At 42.7% G+C, this 11255-nt stretch overlaps 1 protein-coding gene across 1 annotated transcript; it reads right to left on the reverse strand.

The window, feature by feature from the left end:
- Positions 1-3913: 3913 nt before the first annotated feature.
- Positions 3914-11080, reverse strand: LOC118751708 (nipped-B protein-like). Its single transcript, XM_036486522.1, has 3 exons — positions 10997-11080; positions 5930-10946; positions 3914-5864 (listed from the first exon to the last, which is right to left on the reverse strand). The coding sequence occupies exons 2-3, from the start codon at positions 10691-10693 to the stop codon at positions 4014-4016; spliced, it is 6615 nt and encodes a 2204-aa protein (XP_036342415.1). The 5' UTR covers positions 10694-10946; positions 10997-11080; the 3' UTR covers positions 3914-4013.
- Between the last annotated feature and the right edge of the window lie 175 nt (positions 11081-11255).

The raw sequence follows: 11255 nt of genomic DNA on the forward strand, positions 1-11255 counted from the left end.
GGACAGCTTGATACTCCACCACATCGATTTTTCTTCTGGTAAGCCCTGCATAAGAGAAGATTTTGTTAAGTTTTTGGATGCTTTTAGTGAACTGTCAAAGTATTGTACTACAAAAGATAACGACTCCGAAAACTATGAACTACTTAGAAGAGAGTACATCACTTGCTTTCTAGGACCGCTAAAGAAAATGGTAAAACTGACAGAGAGTTATCCCTCACAGGAGACGCTCTTGGGTAAAAAGTTCTAAATGAGATGAAATTTCTTTATCTAAATGCCTCCATAACTACCGATGCCTGTAATTCTCTCAGATTTTGGAGCAGTGAACGAAATTCGGAAAGAGCTTGACGTCCACAAGGAATTATCAAAAACAGGTAGCCGTCAAAAATTAGGCGAATACTATAGCTAAGGAACTTGTGAAGATTATTTTAGGGTATCGGTGTTCATTCCTCTATTAGATACTATCAGTGAAGATCAAAAGAAGCTTTGAATTGTTTCCTCATTCATGCGTTTTATCCCAGTGGATAATTTATGTAGGCTTTCTTAAGTAAAGCCATTCTAATAGGCCTAGCCAAGAAGGGCTGAAAAAAGTGCTTCCTTGCATGCCTTCTAGAAAGGCTTATCCATTCACAATTTTCGCGAATGCATAAATTTATACTATTTAGCATTACAAATAAATTTCAATAAACATTTGAAGTTGCAAAAACGCAGATTTTACATAAACCTTAAGCAAATACTTCAAGAATATATGATTTTTATAAATTAAAGCAACATTCAAAGAACCGCTCTTAAAGGCCTTCTGAAGTGTATCATATAAAAGCCCTTCTGGAAGGCCTTCCATGGGTAGCGAAAGAAGCCCTTCAATATGTGCCACTCCATACAGAAAATAAAAGAGCAAAGAATGTAGAGTGGAAGGCCTCTTGACTCTCAGGAGGGCTTTTAACTCCTGAAATTATCTACTGGGTATTTTTAGGCGCTTAACTATGTACTTGTCGTTAAAAAGCTCGTACACACAAGATGGACCACGGGTAGAATACTTCTCTCAAAAGCTTCCAAGGCTTTCTTATATTTAGTTGTTGTTGTTGTTGTTGTAGCGGCTACTAAGCCCCGTTCGGGGCGGTTCATCCATCAACGTTGTCGTCAATTTCAGCTAGGGGGAGGCCCAGGAAGTGTGCTACTTCCACAGGGGCTGTCCATAGGGACAGGGGCGTTAGCTGAGTGGGGTTCTCAGGGCATGTGAAGATGTGCCGGGCGTCATGTGGCGACTCTCCACATGCCGGGCATTGGTTGGGCACATCCTCGTTGGTTCTGCTCAAGTAGGAGTTGAGCCTGCTGCAATAGCCAGAGCGAAGTTGGGCTATTGTAGTGCGGGTCTTCCGAGGCAGACAAAGTTCTGTCCCGTCCACGTCCGGTGGATGTGTGCCTAGAACGACATTCACAGGGCGGGAGTCTACATAACTTGAGACTGATTCCCTGTGAATGCCGTTCAGGGCCTGTCGGTAGGTTGACGGGTCCAGAGGTTGTTTGATAAACCTCTAGACTTCGTCCGTCAGTTCGTAAAGATGCCTCCTGACGTCCGTGGCGAGGGCTCTTCTGCGAGCAGCTGTCCGCTGGGATGGCCACGTCTGTGGCTCCCAGCAAGGAACTGCTTGCAGAGCATTAAGTTATGCTCCTTTACTGGGATGGGCCTCGTCATGTAGGTGGTGTTGGGGCGTCATCAGGAGGCATCCTGTCGCGGTTCGTAATGCCGTGTTTTGGCAGGTCTGAAGCTTCATCCACTGCGTCCTGCTAGTCCCCGGCGACCATACGGGCGCTGCATAGTTTAGAACCGGCCGGCCAATTGCCTTGTATGTTGCCAACAACGTTTCTTTATATTTGCCCCAAGTGCTGCCGGCCAGCGACTTGAGGATATTGTTGCGGCTCTGTACTTTGTTGACAATTGCGGTTGTATGCGCCTAGAAGGAGAGCAGACTGTCGAAGGTAACTCCGAGGATTTTTGGGTTATTCACCGTTGGTATTGTTACGCCATCGACGTGAATACCCAGTTGCAGTCTGACCTCCTTCGTCCAAGTGGTGAAAAGGGTTGCCGAGGATTTCGCAGGGGATAGGGCAAGGCTCCTTGCAGTGAAAAAGCGAGAAAGTTCGGAGAGGCTGTTGTTTCGGCGATCTAACCCCGTTTAGGTCGGCGAAATCCATCTTATATTTAGTTGTTGTTGTTGTTGTTGTAGCGGCTACAACAACCCCGCCCAGGACGGATGGTATCTCAGTCGTTGTCGTCAAGTTCCACTAACGGCAACCCTAGGAAGCGTGCAGCTTCTGTGGGGTTGGTCCACAGGGACAAGGCCGTTAGGGTTGTCGGGTTTTCCGGGCATGCGAAGAGATGTTTCGAGTCATGTGGGGTCTCTCCGCATGCCGGACACTTATTCGGTGCATCCTCATTCAATCTACTCAGGTAGGAGTTTAACCTGCTGCAGTAGCCGGAGCGAAGTTGTGCGAGTCTCCCGAGGCAGATGAAGCTCCGTCTCGTCTGTGTCCGGGGGTGGTATGCCTAGAACGGCATTCACAGGTCTAGAGTCTACATAGCTCGAGACTGACTCCCTGTGAATGCCGTTCAGGGCCTGTCGGTAAGATGTCGGGTCCAGACAGCCGGTTCTACGTACCGGAATGACTCGGGTTTTACCCGACCAAGGGCTGTTGTTTCGGCGATCTAACCCCGTTTAGGTCGGCGAAGTATCTCTTATATTTAGTCGACATCATCGGTGTTTCCGCGCCATATAAAAGGATCATGATTTGTAGAGCGTAAATTTCGTTCGTCGATTGAGGGTTCTGCTTTTCAATTCCCTACGGAGCTCAAAGTACCATCTGTTGGCGTGCAGGCAACTATCCGCAGACGAATGAGTAGGCTATCTCACACCAGGTAAGCTTAAACCGACATTACCGACAGCTTGGCACAGCTACAAACAAGAAGAGTGTGTCTGCAGGAAGGAGTGTTATCTCCTCTGCGATGAAGCTTAGTTGTAGACAAACTCTTAAAGATTTTCACCTATAAAGCAAGGGGTTGATGCGTAGGAATGGGGTCGCCACTGAAGTTAAGTACATAGGTTTTATGCTGAATTCCAAACTTCTGTGAAAGGCACATATTGGTGTGATCACTTCTAACGCCAGGAGGGCACTAATGGTCTGCAAACTACTGGCTGGCAAGGCTTGGCGCTGCAATCTCAGGATATCCTTTGGAAACAACAGAATATCCCTTCTTTTGGATTTCCAAAATATGTACACCGATAATTCAATCTCTATGTATTTACCAGAGTAAATTTTTCGTAACAGCTGGTACCAGCTCTTCGCAACTCAGTCGGTATGTTGTCGACCTTGAGGTCCTTTTACTTTTAAAACCGCATTGTTGCTGTTCTCATCTCCTTTATAGGATAGTCCCTATACATTATCGCCTTCGCCTCTGCAGGAACTACCCCTGATCTTGAAATCATTTGACTACTGCCTTCGTTCAAACTATTCGCGTTCGCTCGGGTTCTTTTACTGGCACATGGCCCTCTATAATTTAAGTATGTTCTGGACTTCGGCATCTCTCACTCTCTCACTCACTTTCTCTCTCTCTCTCTATTTTTGTTACGCAAAGAAACGGGTTTCCCTTTTCAACTCCCCGTGTCGCTGCCACATAGCTTGCGTTGCGACCGATTGCAGCGTGGCCTAAGCGGCATCTTTCGGACTCGTTGAAATACGACTTCCTCGTGGGCTACTTGTAACTGCATACCCAGAAGAGCGACCATACCCCATGCCACGACTGAGCCAAAATCGTCTAGACGGTTACAGCGCCAAACAAGAAGCAAACAAGAAGCTTAGAATAATTTTAAATTTTAGTTACATAATTTAAACGAATATTTGGATTAAAATCGTTTTGTTTGAATTTTTTTTTTGTTTATTTATGAAAGTATGTTTGTACATGATTATATATATTTTCATTATATTACTCATCATCTTACTATAGTCACAAATCTTAATTAAGTCAAATTCTCCCGATTCATCGATTTATCCACATCTAAACAGCTGTCATCTGTAGACTTATTTGCACTCGCTGAACTCGAGTTCAGCTGTGACGTATTAGCTGTTGTATTGAGTTTCGATTTATTGCGACTCTCGTCATCTGAATCCTCATCGTCGGGATCCAGTTTAAGCATGAGTTTTTTAAAGTCTAAATATTTTATAACCAGATCCATTCTTTCGTCGTCATTTAAATTGATTTTACTGTTTGCAACATCGGAAGCTAACATCGTTTCCTGTTGTTTCTTAATAATATCTATTGTTGTTTTAGGGTTAAAATCTTGAACGGTTTTACGAACTACTGCCTTCTCGTACAACTTCGGTTCCGACGGTGAGTACCTGGATATTTTACTATCTGTTAGACTATACATATGCTTTAGATGATCCTTTAGAATTAATAGCAGCATACACGCTTGTGAAGACATTATACACTTTTGCATTTCAAATGCATTTTCTGGCAGACGCTTGAATAACACTTCAGGATCATCTTCATCATCATCGTCCTCTAGAACATCCCCCACATTAACGCTAGGTTTAAGATTTTCTTTGAAAGTCGTGAGCAAATTAGTACCAACAATTGAAATGAGTAAATCGACCTGATGTATCAAATAGAGTGGCTCATCTTGCACCGCATACGGGAAGTAAGCCAAATTATCTGCTACATATAACATTTGCTGCAGCGAAGTTTTTTGATCATCAAATTGCTTTACGATCGTTTGAACGAGGGCGCGTCGCTGCGTCTTAACCGCACGCAAAAGTGTGTATAAGAAATCATTCAGCGCCGTTGGCATTGTATCCAAGTTTCTTTTAACATAGCCACGAATAACTTTGCTGCCCTTGCCTTTGACATTCTGCTGCAAAATGCGCTGCAATCTAAAGCTGAACTGTAGTCCCAACTGCGCTTTCATATTCACAAACCCATTGTACATCTTGTCGATGTCTTTCAACAAGGCATCTGCTCTGTGCGCGGATTCGAGTTTCGAATCTGTACTTAAGCATATAAGATATGGCACAGTCTTAACAGGATGTACAAGGCCTTGCCGGAGCACGATCTGTATAACTTTAACAGCCCACAGTCGCACATTATCATCACTGTTTAGGAAACATTCGAAGATTTCTTGTAGATATAGTTGTATGATACGACTTGACATGCCCGATGACACGTCGTTCATTTCTTTAAGATCTTCGGTTTTCGACTGTTTGTCCCAATCCTTCTCTTTGTTGTACATATGCATTTCCGACTCAGTCAGATAGATCCAAATGTTGCGCAAACATATAATTTTAATGCCAGCATCACTCGTTTCTGAAAGCAGCAAGTCGCAGTAGTAGCGCTTCAACTTAGTATTCGTCAGATAGTCATCGTTCATCACACAAAATGAGCCCAAAGCAATCAGCGCTTCCTTGCGTATATCGTAATTTTGATATTGTGCAAAGAACATCAGACAATCAAACACATCGTTGCATATTGTTGGTGACAAACAATTGGACTCGCCGATGACCTCTTTCGATTTGAAATCGAAATAACGCATTAGTATGCCAATAGTGAAGAGGCTGCGGCGAATAGCTGCACTTAAATTATTAATCTGTCTGTTTTGCATTATTTGACTTCTAGTTTGATCTAAAATGCGATAAAACTTTTGAAAGCAATCTCTTATCAACGCATAGTTCTTCGTTATTTTGTTGACAATTGCACCCAAGCAAGAGACACAGCTCTTTACTACAGCTTGATTAAGTGAAACAACCAGTAACATCAAATGCTCTTCCAGCGAAGCCAAAAACGACTCACTAGCGTTATTAACAAGTGGTACAACCTGCAAAAGAAAACTCAATTTTAGATTTTATGAAGTATTATAATATTAGAATTGTAGACTATTACCTTTTCCAGTATATCTGCCACAGCGCAAATAAATTTTGGTGCTGTAGTCGGGTGACACTTGATGTTCAGATAAGGCTCTATAGTGATTGCGTGTTGCACCAGCAGTTGCGGACGTACCTTCGCCAATAAATGCAGAGTGGTTATGCAGCCCAACATACGCGTATTGTCGGTGTCCTCTAGCTCGATCAAACGCCCCACCAGACCGTCTGCCAACTGCTGACACGACAACAAAATGTCAGCCGGCGGCTCTGTTTTCTTCTGCAAATTGTCTTTCATACTATCATCGCCCTTCGCATTACTTTCTTTGGGCTGAAATATGCTATTTAACAGCCCTTCCAACCAAGCTGTGCCTGTGTCGTGTGCTATATTAACCACGTCTATAATCTGATTTATCTTCAAATGTATGCCATCTTTGTCGTTTTTATGCAACGGCGTAAACCACATTTTCATGAAAACCTCCGTCACCAGCTTTTGTATGCCTTCCTCGTCGTTGACGCGTCTTATCATTTTCACACATATTTCCGGAATTTTCTGAAACGTCGGATACTCTATGCATATATCGCGAAGAATTTTTATTACACGCTTGCGCACCGACACACCAGTGTCCAAAATTCTAGTCGATAACATATCATAATACTGGTCTATTAGCTCTTCGTTGCTCAGCACGAACTTGCCAACCAAATCGACGGCCGCCTCACGCACAGATATCGCTGCATCCAAAAACTTTTGGTTTACGCCCATTTGCATATCCTTGCGTCTGAGTACCATGGGATCAACTTCGACAATGTTAGCTAAGCATTTCATCGCACGCGTTCTTATAGCAATCGACGGCTCATTTACAACCAATATGATCTTTTTGAGGTAGCCATCAAATGACTTACTAAATGGTCTTTTGCTGGCCAAATATTGTGCTATTAAATGTGCATTATTATAATCGATATATGTTTTAATATGTTGTGCATGATTGGAATCACCCAGTGTTGAATATGGATTTATATTATTCACTAAGCATTGCTTGCGTTTATCAAGCAAATTGAATCGTTCCATATTCAGCTCCTGATCGCCCATAGTACAATCACCGCCAACACGGCTATCAACATTAACGAAGTTAATATCATCACCGCTGTCATCATTTGAATCACTGCCGGAAAGATCGGCATTTGTGCGCCTTTTACGTGAGCTCTTCTTTCGTGATGTATCGCGCTTTGTGCCCTCATTGATATTACGACGCTGATAAATTATATCACGATACCACTGGGTCAAATAGAAGTGTCGAGCATAATCCCAAATAGGATTGTCCACGTGTGCATTGGCGGCTAGGAAATCTAAGAGGATCTTTTGCAGAAACTCCACCCGTTCGTCCTCTTTTAGTTCGACTTTGTTGTTGCTAGATGGCAGATCTCCCTCTTTCTCTTGCTCCACTTTAATATATCTGATCATTGAGTCTATGACATTCACTTTGTAGCGAGAGTCCACGGCATCCTTACGCAAACGCGCTGCCACAATGCCCAAATAATCCAAGGAAACCAAGCGTATACTTTGTTCTATAGATTTATCAGATACATAACGTACAAGCATGGTTCCCAAAAGTGAAAGCAATAATTCGGATGATGGCCATTCGGGTTTGTTTACGGTTGCCAGAAGATCGTAGATAAAGTTTTCAAATATTGGACGGAAATCAGTTTCATTGGAGCGAGATTTGCACTTATTTAGAAATGTTGTTAGAAAATTGCCACCTATGCTTATAGCAACATCGTATTTTTTCAAAACAATCACATCGATATTTTGACGATCGGTTTGTGTGGAGAAACTAGATGCCTGACTCGCCAGTTCACCATACTGTGGTAATGATTTTCTTTTGTTATGCGAATTACTATTCATAACATCGGGTAAAATAGTAACGCACTGAATTAGTTGGAGTACTAATGCGGTGACCATTTGAATGTTGCCGCTATTGTTGATTAATTTGAAAGGTCGGAGGTTTTTCTTCGAAGACGGCAAACGATCAATGGAGGTCAATATATCACCTAATATACTGCTGCGAATTTTGACATATTCCTCCTTTCGAAATAGGGTTGTGACTAATTCCAGGCACACAAATTGCAAGGTTTCGATGTTATCAACAAAGAACGGTTCGATCGATAAGGTGGAAAGTGGCAAAATGATGGTGTCCACAAATATATACTTATCGAAGAGTGTAACGAAGACCTTCATTAGCTCGGTGGCTTTTGAGTACAGCAACTGCAAGCTGCGATTATAATTTTGATAATTTTTCGATTTCTTACGATTATCCGCCTTTTTCATACTTTTTACTGTATATACGGGATCATATGATGGAAAGATTGTTTCACGAAATTGAAAATGCATAAATTTTATGATTAGCGCGATGTTATCCTCTTGCAAAAATTTAATATCTTTCGAAGTACAATAAATGTTGCAAATAAGGAGGCAAGCTTCGATTCCATTTAAAATCTTTTCCATTATTTCGTCGTCCATAATATCGTCTTCATCGTCTGGGCTTGCCGAATAATTCTTGGCCAAATAGACATTTCGCATAGCGTAATTGACCAGTTGAGCCAACTTAGTTTTCGGTATAACATCTAATACATACTTTGCTTTTAACTTGGCGATATCGTTGCTCATTATATTAAGCATTCTAGATGATATACATTCGATATTCTCGTCTACTTCATCCGTATCGAAATTCGGAACTTCTGTGTCGTCCAGCGTTTCAATGATTTGCTCCAAATTTCGCATGAATTGTTGATAGGTTTGTGAACGCAATATTTCGTCCTTCGTACATTTCGCAGATGGTGTAGAAACGATGCGCTCAACACAACGTAATTTCGGCTGAGAGTGTATTTGCTCGGGTGGAACTTCGTCAACTGAAGGCGCTAGCTTTCTTTTCATTGCGAGTGGTTTTTCGTTCGTTTTCATTAAAGTAAACGCATCGTCGTTTTCAGCTGCTTTCGTAGTTAACTTTTTAAATTTCTGATCTGTTGAAGGTGGGGCTTGGGCATCTCCCGACGCCGATGTTGGCGTTGGTGCTGCTGGCTCCACTTTATTTTGAGTTACCAAACCAAATTTTCTTGCAGACTCTGGTGATTTCTTTACAAATTGTTTTATGCTTTGTTGCATGAGAGATGCATCCTTTTCTTTAAGTCGATTTATACATACCCGAACATTGGATTTCTCGCTGGGTTTACTGCTCACACAGGTATTAGGCTTGGGATCGGGCATTATGAATTCATTCTTAATAGGTACCAAAGTCGGGTCGCTACTTTGTTTTTCTTCACCTGCTACAGGAACAGCTAATGTTTGGACTGCTGGTGCTTGGACATCTGGAGCTTGGACAGCTGGCGCTTGGAGAGGTCGAGCTTGAACAGCGGGTGCTGTAACAGAGGGTGCTTTGACAGCGGTTGCTGTGACAGCTGGTGCTTGGGCAGGTCGAGCTTGAGCAGCTGGTGCTTGGATAGCTGGAACTTGGACAGGATGTGCTTGAGCAACTGGTGCTTGCGCAGTTGTTGCTTTGACAGCTGGTGCTTGGAGAGCCAATGCTTGGGCGACTGTTCCTTGGGCAGCTATTGCTCGGGCAGCTGTTCCTTGGGAAGCTGATGTTTGGACAACTGTTGCTTGGGCAGATACTCCTCGGGCAGTTGTTCCTTGGGCAACTATTCCTCGGGCAGTTGGTCCTTGGGCAGCTGTTGCTTGGACAACTGGTGCTTGAACAGCCATTCCTTGGGCAGCTATGGCTCGGGCAGCTGTCGCTTGGGCAACCGTTGCTTGGATAACTGTTGCTTGGACAGCTGGAGCTTGCACGGCTGGTGCTTGGACAGTGACATTCTGTTGGGTATAACCATTATTAGCTTGGTATTGGACATTGGCAATCGGCATTGTTGTGGAAGGGTTGTCCGGCATTAGTGCGGAATTCGGATTTTGATAGTTCTGGGTGTGAATTACAGTTGGTTGCAATGTGTTCGGAATCGCTGGATTAGCTTTTTGTTCGATTTGACTTGGTTTTGTTTCATACGATGTCGAATTCAACGGTGTCGAAAAAGTACTGGTGTTCTGGAAACACGCTACATTTTCAAAGCCAGCTTTCTGCTGTTCCCCAGGAAGTGTTTGCTTTAGGTCCGTTATTGGATGTTGGACCTTATGATTGATAGGAGTTTGGACATCGAAATTGTTATTTTGCATGGAAGTCATTTCCATTGTTGGAAAACTCCCACTTGATGGATTGTGGGTTATAGTCGCGTTATTTACATTCGATGGCATTTGCTGTTGCAGACGTTGCAGTTCCTCAGATTGCAACGTTGCGTTGCCGCCTCTTTGCCCGTGTACTACATTGTACCACTGTTGCTGCTGTTGCTGATGCGTTTGTTGTCTATTATTTTTCTGTTGATTTATTTTACCATTATTGGTATTAAACACAGTGGGACTGTAGCTGTAAATGCCTTGAAGCAACTCTGGGTAAGTATTTATATTTGTACCGAATTGTTCAATGGCATACTGGGGCTTAAGTTCTATTATTTCAGAGTTCGTTTGTTCGATGGCATGAACCAATTGCTTCACGAGGTTATCGTCCCGCACGGACAACAAATTATTGGATTCCTTGGCCACTAGTGTATGGAATAGCAAAGATTTATTTAACGACGTGACACTTGCCAGTGTGTCTGGTACTGGAAGTTCACTTAGCAAGTCCGATAAACTTGTCAAACAAGCCAAAGTGGTTACTGGAACACTGGGAATATCGGGGTCGGTCATATTCGTTGATATTTTTTCAAACAGTTCTTAGAGCACAGAATACAGCATATAATATTTGACTAATGAACCCTATTCTATCGCAAATTCAGACGAAGCTTCCTTCCAATAGATTTAGATACCACACAATTGTGTACATTCGTTAGCGCAGCTGTGCGTAGTCAAAACCTAAGTTGTCTCGCAAAGCAGCAATATTGCGCAATAGTTTAGCGCCAGTTTATATATGAACATAACTTGAAATGATTATCGGAAGAACCTAAAAAATTGCAAAATTTAGAAATTTCTCACAAAATATCGGATTTTTACCTCTTTTGCTGACACAAAATAGCTGACACAAGAAAACTGGAAATAGAATGACATTTGTAGCCGCATTGCCAACTTATTATTGGCATCCTTGGAGTTGCCATACGTACTTCCAACGAGCAAAGTACAGGAAGATTTCAAGCAAAGAACGTAAATGTATAAGAAGCGACAACTCGTTAAAGTCGGCGAGTGAGGTCTGAAAGGTTGAGATGAGAAGTTCGCGTCCGTTTTAACATCCATTTTCGTAAATGAATTCGCCGCA

The sequence above is a fragment of the Rhagoletis pomonella genome, unplaced genomic scaffold (genome assembly GCF_013731165.1).
Source record: "Rhagoletis pomonella isolate Grant_MI unplaced genomic scaffold, Rhpom_1.0 Rhpom_scaffold_00926, whole genome shotgun sequence".
NCBI lineage: Eukaryota > Metazoa > Arthropoda > Insecta > Diptera > Tephritidae > Rhagoletis > Rhagoletis pomonella.

Coding starts and splice junctions, on each gene's coding strand:
- LOC118751708 (XM_036486522.1), bottom strand. CDS start 10,693: ATGACCGACCCCGATATTCCCAGTGTTCCAGTAACCACTTTGGCTTGT. Junction 5,865..5,929: donor TGGCAGATATACTGGAAAAG/GTAATAGTCTAC, acceptor TTTCTTTTGCAG/GTTGTACCACTTGTTAATAA.